Below are 20,963 nucleotides of genomic sequence, written 5' to 3'. Positions count from 1 at the left end.
CCTCTGACCCCATGTGGGCGATGTGCAGGTAAACTGGACGAAGCACTTGGTAACATGAGGCAAAGCAGAAGACCTCAGAAGCTTGTTGGAGCAGCCACTGAAGAATCCAGCAGTCTGTTTTATGGTCACTCACTCACTACTGGTGTAGTGTAACGTGCTGATTCATGCCTCCATCTCTTCATACCCCCAAGTCATTATAATATGTAGTTCTCACCCTTGTCTTTCTTACGTATTCTTGTGCCTTCTGAAGTAATTCTATTTGCAGTTGTGTGTAAGTGCAGTGCTGACTTTCATTTGGTGCTATCGTTACTGCAAAAAAGCAATTAGCATTATGTTTTCTAAAATTTTACACTTTAGTTTAGTTGCTGCAAAAATGCCTCTATTACTCATTTACAAAGCATCAGTAAAGTGGTCATTCACTTTTGTGCAGTACATTAGAACAATATAGATGAGAACAGGCCATTCAGCCCAACAAAGCTTGCCAGTTCTCTCTACTTAATTCATTTAAAATAACATCAAGTCAAGTTTGTTTTAAAAGTCCCTTAAGTCTTACTGTCTACCACACTACTTGGTAGCTTATACTGTACCAAGTGTCTATAGTCCTCTGTGCAAAGAAATTTACCCTTAACAAGTCTAAAACTGTGTCCCCATGTTTTTGATGAACTCATTTTAAAATCAGAGTCTCGATCCACTGTACTAATTCCCTTCATAATTTTAAACGTTTCAGTCATGTCACCTCTTAATCTTCTTATGCTTAAATTGAAAAGGCTCAGCTCTTTTAATCTTTCCCCAATAATTCATCCCCTGTAGCCCGTGAATCAGCCTAGTCGCTCTTCTCTGGACCTTATCTAGTGCTGCTATGTCCTTTTTGTAGTCTGGAGACCAAAGCTGCACACAAGACTCCAGCTGAGGCCTCACCAGTGAGTTATAAACCTTGAGCTGAACCTCCTTAAACTTGTACTCTACACATCAGGGCGCTATATGACCTGACATTCTGTTAGCTTTCTTTATGGCTTCTGAACACTGTCTGGTACTTGATAGTGCTGAGTCCTCTATGACAACAAATCCTTATCATAAGGTGAGCTTTCAGTTTTCACACCTCCCATTGTGAATTCAAATCTAACATTTTTACTTCCTCTGTTTTTTTTTATTTTACATTTACTGACATTAAACTTCATCTGCCACAAATCTGCCCAAGCCTGTATGCTGTCCAAGTCCTACTGTAGTGATTTAACGGTTTCCAGATTATCTGCCTATCCACCTATCTTCAAACTTACCCTGCTTGTTTATGTGTATCATATTGAAATGCTGGTAAAATGAATTGTCAAATAATATGAAGATTTCACAGGTCTTATACTCAAATATGCTATATCAAGAGAAGGACCACTCCAAAGTGAAGTTTTGTTAGAACATGACATTGCAGAGATGAATAAGTGTGTTTTAAGTGTTATTAAGACCAGAAGAATTGTTTGTTACTGTCTTGTTAAATAAGAGTAAGTGAGTAATAGATGCATTTTTCACAGTTATAGGCCTACAAGTGGTCACATTCTAGACCTGTAAAATGTACAAACCTTCTTAACTAAGCCCTATATCCTTTGTTCAATAAAATAATTTTCAATAAACTCACACCTTTCAGTCAAAGTCTTTTGAGTAAATATTATATTTTGATAAAGAAGTAAAAACTTTTTTTCCTCCCTCAGGGGGATTCATCAGACCTTCCCGACAGAGTGGACTGGTTCAGATTGAGGAAGTCACTGACTGGCAGAGTGTGGCAGTGCGGTATTTGTCTCTTAAGGGGCAAACTGACGGAACATTAGTTGAGAAAGACCCTCCGCCCTATGAGGACAGCCTGAACATCCAAAGCTTTGGTTTTAAACGGTTTTAAAAGCAATTGTCTTAACCAGTATGGATATAAAAAGTGTTTATTTGTCTTTAGTAAGAAGTGATTGCACTTTTTTTTGCAGAATGTTACAGTAAATTGGTACATATTTTTTTCTAAATTCAGAGATGTTGAAATAGACTTGCACTTTATGGTTTTACATAAAGGAGTGAAACACTGGGGGGAATTTCCAAATTGTGTCACTAAGAGTTCATTTTGAAATGTATGAAATTATTTATGGAGTGGAAATTATCAGCATTTTGTCATAATATTTAGGAGTTTTAACTGTCATCTTTTTTTAAAACTCTGGAATGACTGCATTTTATATGGACACCTGCCCCCATTCGGAAGTATTTAACTGCGGTCATTGTGCGTCATAGTATTGTTTACTTCCTGCAAATTATATCTTATTTTGAAAACCACTAGTTGGGAGTTTCAAATATTACTAATATTTCAGTTATTCCTGAATGTACATTTCTAACATAATTAATATCATTTTTATCGCCAACGCAGTTTCAACTCGATTAAGGTCAGATAAATTACTTGAGATGTTTCCACGTGTGGTCTTTCCGTGTTCTTTCCATGTTTGTGTTGGTTTCATCCATTACTTACGGTCTCCTCCTACAGCCCAAAAACAGGCTGTTTGATTCATTTGAAACCCTAAAGTACTCCCAAGTCGGGTCAGGATAAGTGTGCCCTGTGGTGGACTGCTGCCCCATCTTGGAGGTTATTCTGCATTTCACTATGAAAGGATGTAACAACCCCTTGCATCCTTTGACTGGAAGAGATGGTTTGTAAAATGAAGGTATATTAAAGCTTCATCTCATCTCAGCTCTCCTTTGTGAGGGTTGGAGTGGCAATACACTGAGCTGGTCAGACCAGGGAGGTTCATCAGACATTTCAGACAGATTGGGTTGGCTCATATTGAGGCAGCAAATGACTTGCAGAGCAGGGTGATAGTTACGGTACATAGACTGAATTTAAGGGGTGCTTGGGGCAGAAAAATGCACTATTATTAAAATAAATTTCCAATAAAGCAAAGTTTTTTAACCTTTAAGTATTTGCGACCCAAGTTTTCATAAGTTTTAATCGCACCCCCCCTAATGTTTTTTTGAAACCCTAATAAAATGTATTCCTATATTTTTTGCTGCCGATACACCGCTACAAGTTTTATTATACCTACTTAACTTTTATTGACATTTATCTAACTCTATATTTATATTTCTAGAATCATAAAGTAGTTTAAGTTAATTTGTTCTGGTTTCAAAAGACGTATTTTTCATATTTTCGATTCTTGTTTTCTTTTTTTTACATCTTCGCACCCCCTTTTTTGTTACTTCGGGGGTGTGCCCCACAGGTTGAGACCCGCCGTAATAAAGGGTACTTTTATCATGAAAAGCTTTTTTTAAGGCCACAGCTGATGTAAATAAGGTAATGATCAATAAAAATGATAAATAAATCTCTCTTACCTTCAGCAACTTTCTCTTGTGTGTCGCCTATCCTTAAAGCAGAGAAACATTCTCTATATCTTCAATTACGGATCTGTTTACTGTGTCAGTTTTAACTTACATGAAGTTGTTTCAAGTTTTCGATTTTGTCCAAAGTATTTTATTTTTCGTCTTTAGTGCATGTCAGAGAGCCGCTCCAGTCAGCAAACAGATCCTCATTCGCCAGTGCAACCTTTTGAAATGGCAGCGTGTTTGTCACTGTGGCTGCCTGCACAAACAGCAGCATGGCAGTCTGAGCAAACCTCAGTCACACGTCTCACACACACACACCACTGTGACAAAACATTTAATAAGCAGTGTCCCTTTGGTGAACTAAATGAAAAGTTTAGAAAAATACCAAAACAGATAATCCAGTCCTAGAATGCACCCAAGTGTTATGCCATGCATATCTTTCCTACCTTGTTTAAAAAATAAGAAAATGGTTGTTTAGTCAGGGTTCTAGGGTGACCCTGTCTTCCCCTGTCAGACTCTTTACTACGTTGACCTTTACAGAATACCCCAAATCCCATCTGTAGCCCTTGTATGTTTGCTTACCAGCCGGTTACTGTCAGGATGGACTGCTATTGTAGTTTAGTACTTCTGCCTCTCTTTTACATCTGTAACACCAGGCAATTAGAAAAAGTACCAGAACAGGCAGGAGAGAAACTTACACATTTATTTATGCACTATACATAATATGTCCAAAATGAAAGCAGAGTACAGTGAATGTGACAAAATACTAGTACAATCTGGTTCATGTAAAGAATCCAATATGCTTAGATTACCAGGAGGCTGTCTGCCTTAGTATGATGATTGCTGATTAGTTTTCAGCATGGCCTCTGGATGGACTGAGAAAGACGGCAGCTGGATGGCGTCTGACCGATGATACAGCAGAGACATAGTGACAAGGATAATTAAAGTTGATTTAAAAGTTGGAGCTATTTTTTTTTGCTTCTTTAAAGAGACAGGTGTCACATTTTTGTTTCTGAAATATTTTGTCACAGTATGACATGTAAAGGAGATTTGTCCGGACTGCCATGCTGCTGTATGCACAGGCCAGCATGAGCCTCAGCTCTGTGCGCTGCTGCTTAAGCCCTCATGATGACTGCTGAGCATCTTTATGTCGACAGGAGTGTCTTTCAGGCGTGTAAAAAAAGAACATACAAGTTGAAATTACCCCCTCAAGCTGAATCTGAAGCAGTGAACTAACCTGTAATCGAAATTGTATGGAGTATTTCTCAATCTGTTGTAAGGATTAATGGCATGGAAGTGGGAGTTACTTTGGGCAAGATGGATCCATCTGCCATCAAAACCCACATATCCAATGGCTAAGCCTATTCTAGCAATCAATGGATGCAGGCAGGAACAACCCCTTGATAGGGTGCCAGCTCATCACAAGGTGAACACAAACATCAGGAGAATTCACCTAACCTTCATGTCTTTGGACGATGGGAAGAAACCGATGCAGGGAGCACTCGGGACACAACCCTGAGACTCATCATGCACCTAATTTGTTGATTAACATATTTACGTTAACTGAGGCCTTAAAAACTGAGGAGAAAATACACTTTATTTAAGACATTTTTAGTAACATAGTGCACCTGCTTCCTACCTCTCCTTAAAATGTGCCAAATGTTGGTAGCACCTTACGTTCAATTCACTGCAGTTTTGTTTTCTGTGCTCTTCTATGATTTGAAAGTAAAGACGTTACTCAGGAACATGACCAAATGTATATGGTGGTTAGGTCATGAATATTCTAAAGGGACTTTTTTTAAACTATATATGGTGTGGAAGATGGCCCGGACACAGACAGACGGACATCGTTTTTCCACCCAACACACGTTTATTTATCATATTATATATTTACAATTTAGTTCAGTGCACTTCCCAGTGCCTCCAGCACCGATCCCCCAAAGTCCAGGCCTCACAGTCCAATTGCCTTTCTGGCCGCCTCCAGTACTCTCTCCAGCTCCGTCCTTCTTCCACCCGACTTCCGCTACTGAATGAAGGGAGGCGGCCCCTTATATAGGAACCCGAATGGGCTCCAGCTGCTTCCTGGCATTCCTCCACAGACACGCCCCAGTGTGGCGGAAGTGCCGGCTGCGCACCCGGAAGCCCTCCAGGTGTCCCCTGTCTTCTTCTTCCCCCCAGCACTTCCTGGTGTGGCGGAAGTGCTGAGTTCCAGGTTTCTTCAGGCACTGGGGCGCCGCCTGGCGGTGGCCACGGGCCCCCAATATAATCAGGGCGGTCGCCCCCTCGCGGTCTGGAGGAGGTACAAGCCCTCCTCCGGTCCTCCTGGGCATCATGGCTGGGCTCCACCCCTAGCCGGACGCCACAATGGTTACTGGTGGGAGGTGACGTGGAGTGGCTAAAGGCGTCAGCACACATACATAGTTTTAAGTTGCTCTGAGATTTATAAAAGTAGTTGGCATGGGTACTGGTGTACATAAGATTTTATAAATCCAATATTTTTTTTTTTACTTTGTGCATATGCTGTTTTTGCCTTTCTGGCATAAGAAAAATTCAAGTTCAGAATTAAAGCAAAGTTTTATGCATGAGAGGCTCCAGCTCTCCACCACGCGAAGGTCATAATCCTGACAGGGTCATGTTAAAATGGCCTGTGAATCCTTATGAAGACATTTATAACAGATGACAGTTTTTTTTAGAAATATGTTAGAGCCTTCAGCTCAGTAAAGTTTGTTAATGATGAACCAATTATTAGATTTAATATACAATGTGAGATAAGAACGTGCATCCCAGCCAGAGAGGAGCATTGTTTATTACCTGAACTGGAGTCCCAGGAAGAACGATAAATGAATTGGCCGGCTGGATCCGAAGACGTGGCATGGTCTTGGAAACATTCCCAGGCCGCGGTGAAAGTAGGGAGGTCCTTCCCTGACAGCACCCTCTATTGGACCACAGCGACCCCAACAGGGCTGTGCTTCTGGACTTCATATCCCAAGCACTCCTGTGGGCATACCAACTGGTTCTCATGTGAGGACCATTGCCACCTGGTGTATAAGGAATGAACAGCTCCAGACTCTTAGATTCTGGTAGTCCATCCATTATTTTATACTGGCTGGGTATAAAGATATGTTTTCATCCATCTGGCCAATTCATCCGTTGTTCTTCTTGGACCTCCTGTCAGGTAATCAGCAATGCTCCTTCCTGGTTGGGATGCCTATTCTTATCCCACAACAACTATGGCTTACCAGCTGCTCTAACCTTTGTATCATAAAGGACAAAGTAATGCTATAATGTAATTCATTTTTATGGATAATAAAATATAGTTTGACATCTATTAAATAGGTTAATAATATTAATAGTTATAATGAATAATGTTCATACTATTTAGAATTATTACTTGTCATACCTAATATGAATTACTAGTCAAAGTAATCAGCATTGCCCAGGAGTATTTGTATAATTGGTTAATGTATTTCTGAATTTTTTAGATGTTTACCCTTTTGTCGTTGCTGGCTGAAATCCAGGTGTCCCGTCCATAGTCCATGCTCTATTAATTTCCCTGTTCCCGTGATTCAAGAATTTGTCATTTTTTTATGACTGGACTCCATAATTGCTAGGTTGGAATTATGGGCACTACTTCTTTATAGTTCATGGTTTAGCGTGATTTCACAAATAGATGTTTAATCACACTTTAATAAACTGGGTGGCTGGCTAAATAATTGAATCCATGGTCCACAGAAAGCATCAACAGGAGGGGGGCCAGGGGGGATTGGTGTTCAGGTTTAGATCCCTGTATAATTACAGAAGGTAGCACCAGTGGCCATATGCGTTAATGTTATACAGATGAGTCAAAGTTGATTTGTTCACCTTTCATTTTAAATTGCGTGATAAACCCCAGGGCATCAGCGAGCCCCAAACCCCAACATGAACACACTTGTACAGTCCTTGGTTCAAGCAATCAAAGGTTTTATTTTAAATACCTCCAAATGTGACACAAACACAAGCAAAATACAGGTCTTCCTCTCACAATATCTCCTCCATCCGCACTGCTCTCCTCCACTCAAGCGTTGCTCCACTAACTCCCAGCTCCGACTCGCCTGAATAAGGGAGTGAGGTCCCTTTTATTACAGACCCAGGAGTACTTCCAGTGCCAGGGTGACTGCCCGATGAAAGCACTTCCGAGTCGCACAGAAGTCCATAATACGGAGCTTGTCTCCCTACAGCACCCTCTCGTGGCACCCAGTGACCCCAGCAGGGCTGCTCTGCCAGACTACATATCCACATGCCCTGTTGGCTCCCTACTCTGCACTGTACTCCAGGGCTGCTGCCATCTGGCATGTTGGGGGAATAAAAAACCTTCATTAACATCTCTTTTTAATGGGCTGTCCATCCACCCTTTCTGGTCCATCCTTCCAGGTCTGCTCCCTTTCCTAGCCAGGATGCCCGTCTAGCCCGTGTGGCATCTATAATTGTTACAAATTACAATGCTGAATTTGCAACAAAGCCTAAATTGATAACTTTCTCCTTGGGAAATAGCCTTAAATAAAAGATTACCATTATGAAACAGTAAAAGTTGCTAACACTGTCCTCTGTCTTTTATATCTACCATATTCTGAACAGCTAATTGGCATGTGCTAAAAAATTGCATTTCATTTGGTTTTATAATGGCTTATCCCTATCACATAACTAATAGATTGCAGGTGTATAATATCATCGACTTATTCAAAAATGTGAGGTTTTGCGTTGATAAAAAATTTAGTATCATCTGTTCATTTCAAAGTTATTGTCACTTGTACACAATGCAATGAAATTCCTACCGGCATGGTACTGTATAATATAACATCTGTAAATAATAGGTAGTGGTGAGTAAAACAGCCAAGCTTCCTTCCACATACAGTTTTGTGAAATTGATGTTAAACTTCTTTTTGCATGCGATTCCACAACTGTGAAACTTACTGAAAAAGGGAGCTAGGGACTTTTAAAAGCTGGGGTGGTGAAAGGAAACATTTCTTATTAAGGATTTGGCAGCAACATACACCCCTTTTGGACCAGTATGTTTCTCAGAAAAGGATCCAGATGAAAATAAAACCTCACATAAAATCTCACAAAGAGACAAAAAGACCTACTCTTAGACAAAAGCTGTAATCCAGCAAGGCAGAGAAATTGTTATCCAGTGTTGAGCAGAGGCAACTATGTGGGGATCTATCCCAGAATAATTCAAAGGCATTGACGAAGCTGATCCAGCAGAATTCTTCCAGTTTGAGGGTGAGTCAAGTTCTTGAGGACACCAGTGAAAATTAATGGGGCTTGTATTTAGCACTGAAGTCAGAAAGTAATTCTTTGCGCAAAGAGTTGTGGGAATATGGAGCAAACTACGGAAACATATAGATGAAGCAGAAACCTTGAGAACCTTTAAGAAGTAGGCCGATTCCAGGGCTACATGGGTTGAATTATAAGGATAGACTAAAAGAGCTGAGCCTTTTCAGTTTAAGCAAAAGAAGATTAAGAGGTGACATGACTGAAATGTTTAAATTATGAAGGGAATTAGTACAATGGATTGAGACTGTTATTTTAAAATGAGCTCATCAAGAACACAGGACACAGTTGGAAACTTGTTAAGGGGACATTTCGCACAAACATTAGGAAGTTTTTCTTTACACAAAGAACGATAGACACTTGGAATAAGTGGCCAAGTATTGTGGTAGACAGTAAGACGTTAGGGACTTTCAAAACTCGACTTGATGTTTTTTGGAAGAACTAAGTGGATAAGATTGGCAAGCTTTGTTGGGATGAATGGCCTGTTCTCATCTAGATTGTTCTACTGTTCTATATAGGGTGGTCCAGATCTAATTATGCAATTTTCATTACACTATAACTAATTAAGTTTATTACATAGAAAATCACCCAAAAAACCTGGACCATCGAGAAGTGTGCGAACTGATGACATGAAGAATCGTCTGGAATTGTCCCCACATAAATCAAAGTCATCCAGATGATCTGGATCTGCATAATTAGATCTGGACCACCCTGTAGTATCTGGATGAGATACTGGGATAGCTTAGCTATTAGCTATTTGGTACAAAACTTCGCACATGCTGATAAAGGTGTCTCTCTATCAGCCCCAGCGCGCTCCTGCTACCTGCTGGGAATTGTAGGCCCTGCATTGGTACTCGTTTTTTGATTTGCCCTTGCCTTATTTCAACCCCTATCATGATATACCATATTTACCCTATTTTAAGAATCTAATACCTTGAATTTCATGAAACATTTCATGAAAATAAATTTAGCTATTTTTTTGGGTGACATTATAATTTTATTTATATACTGTACATAAACAAGAGGTTGCTCAGTGTGAGTAGGGCTCTTTCACATGCAGCCTTGAAACTGAAAGATTCTGCAAGGAGTGCATTTAAGATATGAAAAAGGAAGCAATTGGTCATACAGAAGTGAGTGAAAATCTGGAGGGAATTATAAGGTTGCATTATGGAAGTGCCCTCTTGTCACCTTTCAAGATACAACTGGAAGAAATTATTGGCTCATTTAAATCAGTGCCTGTCTGGTTTCTTTCTTTTGGAAACTTTTCTATCTTTTATAGTTGATCCAGCAGAATACCTTCAGTTAAAATGTGAATCACATATTTAAGGACACCACTAGAAACTGAGGGGAGTTTATTCAAAATGGAACTGTGTAAAGATTTCTTTGTGCAATGCACACATTGGTTTGGAAATCTGGAATATCTATTAAGTAGTGATGTTAAACAGAAAATCTTGCTGACTTTTAAAAAGTCCCCAGATGAGATATTGCGACATTGGGCACGCCACCATTTGTGACACACAATCCTTGAGTCTCACAGACTAATGTTTATTGGTCAGGATGTCCACAATCCAGGAGACTATGGGGGCATCAAGATGCATAGCCCTAAGCTTTTCCTCAGTCAATGAGGCAGAATGGCGTTAAACACTGTAAAAAAATCAAAGAACATTATTATTAACATCTTAACATCATCTACTTCTGACAAATTTCCACTCACCATAATTCTGTGTTGAGCCAATTTTACGCCCAACCACTGACTGAACCCTGAATTCTCATTTCTTTTAGTCTGTGGGACCTTATCAAAAGCCTTCTGAAAGTCAAGATAAATAATTTCATTTGCACCTCTCATATCATACTCTTTTCTTGCTTTATCATAGAATCCCAGCACATTAGTGAAGCACGAGCTTCTCCTTCTGTGCCCTCATTGAGTATTTGCTCATACTACTGTTTCAGATGTGAGCTGCTCAATCTTTTCTTTAATAATTGCCTCCATTAATTTACCTGGGATGCACTTTGGGCTAACTTAATTAACTTAATTTAACTTACACGAAGTTTCCTTTAGTTAACCTAATACTTGTTGCACATACTGATGTGGCTGTACATCTCACACAAAATCCCCTTTCTCAGGAGAGTCCACTTTCTAGTCCAAGGGTGGCCAACTCCAATCCTGGAGAGCCACAGTGACTACACATTTTCATTCTAGCTATTTTCTTAAGTAGTAACTATAGTTTTTGCTACTAATTAACTTCATTTAATTTATATGCTATTTAAGAATCAGACCTTTTAAATTAGGGCTGAGCAGCAGCTGTCATGGTAGGCTGCAGTGGCTTCAGGTTTTTGTTCCATAAGAAATCATTCATTGCTGATGAAGCACTCATTTTTCTGCTTCATTTTAGTTGTTTCTCTTGTTAAGATTTTGAACCCTTAATTGCTTATTTTAGTCTTAAAAAAACACTGTATTAATTTTTTTAACTGCTCCTTATTAGTAATACCATGCAAAAGACAAATGAAGCAGCAGTTCTCCATCTATCTTGTCTCCATTTCCACCCGTGTGTATTCGTCATTCACTATTTGTTTTAATTACGTATTCAGAAGGAAACTGAAGAGAAAGTGAAGAACTGAAAACCACTCATCTGTTTTAGGCTTCAAATCACTTGGATGATACATGTACCATTAAAAAGGGGAACAAAAAAATCTATGATTTAAGAATGAACTGAGATGGTAGAGTTAAAACACTAACAATTCATGAAATTAAATAAGATTTGTTATTGGTAGGGACTGGTTTCTAATTAAGCAACCTTGTTGGAACAAAAACCTGCAGCCACTGCAGCCCACCAGGATCGGAGTTGGCCACCCCTGATCTAGCCCATCCATTTTCTAAACTCATCTTTTCCATTATGGCCCATCACAGATAACAAAAAACAGAATCCAACCCACAATGTGATGCAAGCCACCTTTTAACCCAAAGTCTTCTAACTTCATTCAAGTGCATCACCAAAAGTTACCTGGATCATGGGAAACCAGAGTGTCTCCAGGAGGTGTCACTCAGAAGGCAGAAATGAACTCTAAACAGGTCACCAGTCCGTTACAGGGGACGCATGTCCCTGCTCATTCAGATCATATCACACATAAATCCACATTGAGGCTAATTTATGTCACCACACTGACCACACTTGTGATTTTTTTCAACTGTGATATCCAGAGAAAGCCCATCAAACATAACACCATCAGTGGGAGCTGAGGACAAATGTCAGGAGACCATAAACTTACAGTATGCTGCTTGATTAGTGGTTGGGTGGATAGATGGATGGGTGGAGTAAGTGTTAGGTGGTTAGATGGATAAAGGATAAATGAAGTTATTGGTAGTTTGACTAATGTAGAGATGGAGGGACAACTCTATTGAAAGCTATTTCAACACATGGATAGATGTATGGATAAGTTCATTGAAGGACTGTTGGATAGATAGTGGATGGATGAGCTGATGGGTGGGTATTCTGATTAATCAAACAGACAAGCAGAGTCCCTTAAATGTCATGTTACATGTGCTGCTAAATTAATGTTGGTTGCTAACATCACCAAATTTTGCTTTTTGTGCATAGCTAGCTGAGTTACTCAGTACTGTCCCGATGAGAAGGTAGGGACAAGTGCAATTAAAATTAGACGTTGTAAAGTACTAAACTTTATTACCATTAAACTTGTTGGATTTACCAGATAAGCACTTTTAGCATTGGAAAGCTTTTTTTGTATAGAATATCCTTGAATTTACTTTCTAGTGCAAAGAACCCTCAGCTGCCATAAATAACAACATATATATCATATAGTGCCTTTCATATCTGTCTATATAGTGTCTTACCTTTTCTATCTATCTATCTATCTATCTATCTATCTATCTATCTATCTATCTATCTATCCGTCTATCATATAGTGCCTTTCACATATCTATCTATCTATCTATCTATCTATCTATCTATCTATCTATCTGTCTGTCTATCAATCTGTCTGTCTGTCTATCTCCCTGCCTGTCTGTATCTATACACTCACTAGGTTATTTTCAGGTGGGTTATGAGTAAAGCAGCTTCTAGTTGTTGGGTATTTCAAACTTGCTGACTCATCACCATGCCAAAATTACTGGACTGGGTATCTATATTTAGCAACTGTATGCTGACCTCCTAACACAGTTGTTCTCTGCCCCATTTTGTAGCCAGTAATGTTTTGTACGAAGGATAAACAGATACGAGTTCAGATGCAATTTCATCCCATTTTTATTCTTTTTTCCATTCCGTCATGATATGTAAAACACAAGACATCATAGAGAGCTTCTGTTCTGTCTGTGATGTCTAAAACACCAGTGTTCCTTATTCTTCATCACTGAATTCTGTGCATTGTACTTCCAGATGAGCATAATTAGTTGTCATCTCTCATGCACAAAGAGTTCAGCCCTACAACTAAAGACAAAATGAGACCTGTTTATTTGTTTTTTCTATCTATCTATCTATCTATCTATCTATCTATCTATCTATCTATCTATCTATCTATCTATCATACCTTTCATAATGTATCTATCTATTATATAGTGCGTTCCACATCTATCTATCTATCTATCTATCATACCTTTCATAATGTATCTATCTATTATATAGTGCGTTCCACATCTATCTATCTATCTATCTATCTATCTATCTATCATACCTTTCATAATGTATCTATCTATTATATAGTGCGTTCCACATCTATCTATCTATCTATCTATCTATCTATCTATCTATCTATCTATCCCTTTCTGCACGACTTAGAAGCTAAAAATGGATGGATTGCATGGCATCTTCACAGGCTGGCCATATCCAATTGACGATGAGGTGAAATTCCATGAGAATGTACACATTACACAAAGTCAATCCCCAGATTTTTTTCTAGACTGCACCAATAACCATAATGCCAGTACATTGAGATCAGTACATTTTAATTTACAATCAAGTTGGCCTGTTAGACTGCTCAATAGTGTGCAAGATGATTCTCCAACTGTCCACCTAAAAAGGCTGATCTTGAGACATTTTATTTAAACACCCATTAGCTGTTATCCAATTTCAGTGTCACAGACCCACCCTGCCACACCAAGTGAAAATAAGGGGCCCAATCTGGAAGAGAAAACACTCACACCTACACAAATCCAGTTCACTTTCACCAATGTAATGTGCACTTCTTTTGGGATGTGGGAGAAATTCTGCACAGAAACAGGGAGAATATGCAAGGCAGGTTCAGGGTTCAAATGAATTGGACTGCTCTGCGGCACTGTGCCATTAACCCAAATACTTGTAGATCCTTAGGTTCAATTCATTTGTAGCACTGAATATTGTATTTCAGTTCAGACATTGGTGTTTTATTACAAAGTACAAAAACAATTTAGGCAGCATAAAATATGGGTAGGAAAAAAACCAAAGGCGTCACATACTTGTCAGCAGCTGCCTATTAACACAGCACAAATAAAAATCTCTCATTTCAGCCATTGTTTATTCCAAAGGCTAAAAGTAGAAACTATACACCATAAAGCAGGACCCAGGAAAAACATAATGTGCCAAATGTGACAGATCTTATTATCTGAATTACTTAACAGCACAGGAAAAAAAAATGGAAACCACAGTGTGCATGGCAATCATGAAATGATAATTATTTCAGCGAATTCCAAGGAATCTTGATCGGAATACCAGAAGGCAAAAAAAAAAAAAACAACATAAAAGCACCACAGTCAGCAGTTGTTATTTATTCTTTGAGATATTTAAGGTGAACACGTGCGTGGTTCTACATATTAGATCATCAGATGCATGCTGCTTGTGCAAATCATGAAACTCGCACACGTATAAACTTTTGTGCTGAGCAAACAGTAAGTCACTGTACAAAGTCACTGAGTTGTGTAATTATTTTCTAAATGAAAGGAGGTTGCATTATTCATTTCCTGTATTTATTAAAAGCTGTAAGCTCCATTTCCACACAGAGAAGCACAGCCTGATGTATTTACAGTATTCACTTGTTCTTCCCGTTATTATGTGGAAAGAGGTGATGGGACTGATAAAAAACAGATCCTGGCCACATGAGGACATTGAAAACTTAAATCCAGTAGCCCATCCATCACTATTTAACAATAATCATCACACCTTTGAAATGCAAAACCTCTTCTTGTGCTGATTTTTATAAAATGCTCCCACATGTGTAGCACGGAAATGCCAGTCCAGTTGGTGTCCATAAGAGTATAAGCCCACTAGTAGTAAGTGACCACTAAGTAAATGGGATGGTTTCCAGTGACACACGCTGGACAGAATCATCTCCATGAATCCTTTCCGCTGTATATAATACTTTTTCCCCATAAATGGGTTTTCATTTTGACTTGTTTATATATTCTGGATGGATTCTAAAATTCTACCAGACAGCACTGCATAAAAAGTTCCTGAACTCACTCGTTTAGTCCAAACTCAGGTTTACATTTCATTTTCATCCTGTTCACTTACTGTCCAGCTTTTTTGTTTTCTTTTTTTCACACCCCTCTCTGTTCTCCAAAACGTTTACCTGACAAGAATAGAAGTGCCTTTGACAAGTTCCATGTGATCTGAAGAAGACAGGGTTATATGGGTTCCTTAAACTACATTTGCACTGCTGCTCTTGAGGCCCTGCTTAAGGACCCAGCAGTCCTCAGGCTGATGTTCAGGTGGTAAGAGTCTCTTTTTGAATTTTCAGATCCCTTCACACTCTGGATTTTTATTTGGTTTCCATTTTGATCATTGTTTTTGCTTTTCATATTTTCTGCCTGGATTTCTTCACAATTTTGTATGTAACTGTTGGAACAGCACAGACCATACAATGTAAAAGAATTGGGGTCTTCTCTCAATGTCCTATTTAATAGCAACAATGCTAATAAATGTTGAAAATAAATAAAAGAGGTCTGAGTAGCAGTTCATTGCCATGTTGTTATGCCCAACGAGCATGAACACTTTAGTTTAGGTACTGTAAAAGTTAATCTATTGCTCATTTACTCTTATGTAACAGTTTCTTAACAAAGGCTTCTTTTGGTCTTCATTACACTTCTAAAACATCAGTAGATAGGTAACTCCTTTCTGTGCAATATTTGATACGCTGGTAAATTTGCTTGTGAATATGAGCTATTCACATGTATGCAATATCATGTGGAATATGACTCACTTAAGTTACCTCTGACCTGACCAAAGTGAAGTTATTTTAGTAGGTTACATTGCATAGATGAATAAATACTTTTATTATTATTATTATTGTGTCATTAATACCAGATGAAGCCTTTGTTAAGGTCTTGTTACATAAGAGCAAATAAGTAATAGATGTGTTTTTATAGTACATAAAGTATTCCAGAAGGTGACTGAAAGAAAAGGACGTAGCCAAAAAAAAAAAAAAATAGATAAATAAAGCAAAGGTTTGAACCAGGAAAATGTCTACATAGTAACCAAAGCAAAAGAATCATAAGACAAAATCGAAGTGAAGAAGGACTACAGAATGTTCAAAAAGCAGAGAAACAAAACAAACTAAAACAGGTTTTGAAGGGTTTGAATTTGTGTAGTTGGATGAGGAAGGAGTCCTTCAAATGACTTCTTATCCTACTGACAAAACTACAAATTCTGATGACATACCCAGTCTGGGATGGTCTTGACAATGAGAATCGACAATGGAAGGGACAAAATGGTCGTTAGGAAACAGCCTAATGCAAAAACTCAAAATCATAACCAGATGTTTTTACCAATAATAAATGAAGCCAATGTATTTCTTGAGGTAAAAGGAAAACATAATAAAGGCAAAAGTTTACACATAGAGCCCCTAGACGAGAGGCAAAAAAATGTAAAAATCTGAGAACCTGACCCACGGCTTCCAATAGAGGCTTCTGTAGGCTAATGCAGTTGTTCTCAAACTGTGAGACGCGAAGATGTGAAAAAAAGAAAACAAGAATCAAAAATATCTAACCCTAAACCGGATAAAAGGTATTTCAAGTTATTAAAAGCTATCCGCAAAAAATTATTTATATGGCCAACATTCCTTATTCAGTTAAGGATCAATCGGAGGAGGTCTATACTAGGATACAAGAATTAAATGAAATGTTACCTTTATTGTCAGGAGTGGAGGTGATAGTCTGGGACAAGGTGATGTGGAATTGGTTTCTGGGGACAAATTACATTGGACAGGTGGACAGGCTTATACTATAGGGGATCACTGACTAGAATGTCTGGATCTGATACAGGAATCATATAGGTTTGTAGAGGCTAGGAAGTGCAATATCTTTAACCTAAGTAATGAATTTAGATTAACCAAATCGGATATATCTCTTTTATAACGAGGACTTAGCTTTATACCTGTACCTCTACAAACGGATCTTGAAGAAATAAGGAGGGATGTATACAAATATCATTGTCGTTTGAAATTAATGGATTTTTTTAAATATGAAGTTGGCCAGTCTCCGAGAACCTTTATCAAGCCTTCTCATTGGGAACCCAAGAGAGATAAACTGAGTCAGGTTATCTTAGATTTGATTCAAGATGACCAACAGGACTTAGTGAAAGTGCAGATAGTCCCTGGGGCTTTGGATAACTTAACAGTACCTGAAAGATCCTCCTTGGAATTTCTGAGATTGAATAATAAACAAGTCATTATTAAGCCAGCGGACAAAGGTTCAATGACTATAATTATGGACAGGGAGCAATATATTTTTTATGGGGGAACCACAATTATCGAATAGATTACATCATAAGCCTCTGAAAAAATCTAGTCGGGAGAAAATACATACCAAAATGGTTAACATTCTAGATAGGATGCAGGAGGATGGTTATATTTCGGCTCAACAAAAGCGATATTTGGCAGGTCCTTCGGATCCTTCAGTACAAAGGTTCTACTTATTGCCCAAGGTACATAAAAAACCAGAGACTTGGACGGTTCCGTTCCAGATCCCACCGGAGAGGCCGATTATTTCGGATTGTAGTTCAGAATCTTATAAGGTGTCAAAATTTATTGAATACTATCTTAATCCACTCTCTTGGAAACACAATAGTTATGTTCAGGACACCTACCATTTCTTACAATTAATTAGGAATAGATCTTTTCCCGAGAGTGCGTTTATGTTCTTCATGGATGTCGAATCCCTATATACTAATATTAGTATAGATTTAGGGATGGAGGCAGTAGGAAGGATTTTTGAACAATATCCAGATAGGGAAAGACCAGATGAGTATCTGATGGAGTTGTTGAGATTGAATTTAATCACTAATGAGTTTGAATTTAATCGCAGTTTATTCTTACAAACTTATGGAACAGCTATGGGGAAAAGATATGCCTCATCGTATGCTAATATCTATATGGCGAAATGGGAGGAGGAGGCCTTTTCGAAATGCCATAGATTACTGTGCTTATATTTACGATATTTGCACGATATCTTTGGGATTTGGACGCATACGGAACGGGAGTTTCGTGAGTTTGTTTGTACTTTAAACAACATTCATGAGACCAGACGGCAGAGTTGAGTACTGAAACTCTAACTTTTTTAGATACTCAGGTATATTTTAAGGGTGTATCGGAATTAAAGAAAAAACTATGTGCTAAGGTACATTTTAAAAGTACAGATACACATGCTTTATTACGAAAGCAAAGTTATCATTCTAAACATAGCTTTAAAGGTATAGTTAAATCGCAATTGATTAGGTTTTATAGGATTAATACGGAGGAAGAGCATGTGCAGGAAGCTGTTAAAATTTTGTTTACATCCTTAAGAAAGAGAGGTTACTCTAGGAGGTTTCTAAGAGAAGTTAAATCGGAGGTGGAGAATACATATAAAAAATATTTGGAGGTTTCTACCGGTATTATAAATAAAAGGACCGGTGTACCTCAGATTAGGGACTCTCGGAGTGATTTGATGAATATATCTGAGATATCTTGGTTAACTCCTTATGAATCAGATGAGGATTTCAACAATATCGGAGAATGGTCGGGTGGGAATCACTTGTTTGGAAAGGAATCTGATGTTTTGAATATTTCCCAAGTAGAGATTTCTGGTGTTTTGGGGTCTTTTTTACCCAGGATTGAACAAATGATTAATTTCCCGGACGGTGGTATATTCCCTTTGGATCTGTCCTTATCTTCTCCCTTCTTCTTTCTTCTTGCGTTGTTGGGACATCCGAGACCTGCAAAATAAACAAAGGGTTAGAAAAAGAACACAATCAAATTATAACGGCGTGATAAAGGGTTTTGGGGGATGGGAACAGACTGAAAAATACTTACTGATCTTGACACAGGCCAATTTACCACAGTTAGTGACAGAGAACACAGTACAGGAGGTGGAGGTTAGGTCTGGCCTTTACGGATCTCTTTGGATTCCTGAATTTAAAAATGTGAATGATGCGCCTAATATGGAATTGTATCTACTGTATTTGGGACAGATATAATACAAGTTTTAAGGTCTGATGAAAGAAAGGGATCGGCCTGCCCCTTGATCCACCCTGAACTTAAGGTTCGTAAATGGGGCCCTGAGGTTAATTTAGGTGTAAGCCCTGGAGTCAATTTTAATCTTGACAATGAGTACTCCAATAAATACATAGGGGTGTTTCAGACTAACCCAGGCTCGGGTTCTAAATTTAAGGGATTGGCCTGCCCTTTGATCTACCCTGAAGTTAAGGTCTGTAACTGGGGCCCTGAGGTTAGTTTAGATCTGGATATGGTTTGCTCTAATGAACAAATAAGATTATTACAGACTATCCCAGGCCCTAATTCTAAACTTAAGGTCCATGGGGGGGTCCCTAATGTTAATATTCCGGGGGAGGTGCCTGATGTTAATCACTTAAGGGGCCCTGAGATGAAGGAGGTTGAATTAATTGAAGTAGGGGAAGAGGTAGGGGACCCTAGGATGAATTTTAACCCTAGGGTTGGAGAGGAGGAACCTGAGGTGGGTAATTTGGAGGATTTGGAAGGTAATTTGGAAGTTCTGGGGGTAAGGGGATTGTCAAAAAATATAATCCCATTAATTTTTACTTTTTCAACGCAAGCACAGGCAGTAGTTAAAATACTGAAGGATAATTTTCAAGCGGCCCAATTGCTGGATGAGGATTTAGCAGAGATTAAATTATTATCTGCCTATCGGAAAAATAAGAACTTGAAAGACTATTTAGTCAGGGCATCCTGTACAATTAGAAGGAGAAATAAAATAGCATGGCAAATTCATTATTTAAATAGAAAATGATTAAGAATTCTGTCACACTAAGAGAATGGCACATTTTCCAGGATTTAACACTGACCTCCAAAAATGCAATTCAATGTAAAAAATGTGGATTAATTTATATAGGAGAAACAAAAAATATGGTTAAAGCATGGTTCATCCAACATCTTAGGTTAATAGAGAACCAGAAAAAAACAACTAAATTATATTTACATTTTAATGAACCAGGTTACGAACCCCTTTTTTTTTCCTCTAGAAACAGAAACCTTTTGGAACAAAATTAGGAGGCTGAGGAAAGAGTGTGACTGGATTACTGCATTAGATACAATTTTTCCTAATGGATTAAATGAAAGATAATTGATGATCCATGCAATTTAATTAAGTGTTAAATGTTTTGGTGAGGAATTATGGGATTAAAATAAAAATAATTGATAAAAAGACTGTAAACAGTGAACCCGTGCATACCACTTTGGTGGTATCCCCTACCCTAATCCTAACCCTAATATGAAAAATACATCTATTGAAACCAAAACAAATTAACTTAAACTACATTCTGATACTAGAAAAATAAATATAGAGTTAGATAAATGTCGATAAAGGTTAAGTAGGTATAATAAAATATGCATATATGATATATCATTAATTAAAAAAGAACAAATTGGTATTAGTGGGCTCTTTTAATTGCGTCCCCCTAACGTTTTTTTAAAACTGTTATGAAAGCCCAGGTTGCAAATACGTAAAGGTTGAGAAACGCTGGGCTAATGTGTGTCTGACAGATGCAGGTTTGATAGTGAATGCCTGCTACTGGCAGGTTCTTTTAATACATTCAAGACCAGAAGAGACAGGGCTCAAAGCACACCAAAAGTGAGGTCACTCGTCTTCTGTGGCTCCATCCTCTGCTCTGGGATGGAAGAAGGAAGAGGATTTTGTGACTGTGTCTCCAGCACACTTCTGTAACTTGTCTACCTGGCCTTTTCACATTTTGGAGTTTTGGGCCTAGAAGAACATGTCTTTTCAAATTTTGGTTTAGGTTTTTTTGCTTTCAATAATAGTTGGCTTTGTATTTTTCAGGACATTCTTCTTTGTATTTTAAGTGTTTTGGTCTTTGCAT

General features: G+C 38.3%; 1 protein-coding gene across 2 annotated transcripts in view; it reads left to right on the top strand.

Moving 5' to 3' along the window:
• The window catches only part of trpn1 (transient receptor potential cation channel, subfamily N, member 1), a 110,780-nt gene extending 108,845 nt beyond the window's left edge, over positions 1 to 1,935 (top strand). For both annotated transcript variants that reach the window (XM_039737390.1, XM_039737389.1), the window contains one exon: positions 1,701 to 1,935. In XM_039737390.1, the coding sequence (XP_039593324.1) occupies positions 1,701 to 1,885 (185 nt within the window). In that variant the 3' untranslated portion in view covers positions 1,886 to 1,935. The remainder of the gene's footprint in view (positions 1 to 1,700) is intronic.
• The last annotated feature ends 19,028 nt before the right edge of the window (positions 1,936 to 20,963 follow it).

This window comes from Polypterus senegalus, chromosome 15 (assembly GCF_016835505.1).
Source record: "Polypterus senegalus isolate Bchr_013 chromosome 15, ASM1683550v1, whole genome shotgun sequence".
Classification (NCBI taxonomy): Eukaryota; Metazoa; Chordata; class Cladistia; order Polypteriformes; family Polypteridae; genus Polypterus; species Polypterus senegalus.
Note: the sequence above shows the minus strand (reverse complement) of the source record. Positions and strands in the feature narration are given on the sequence as shown.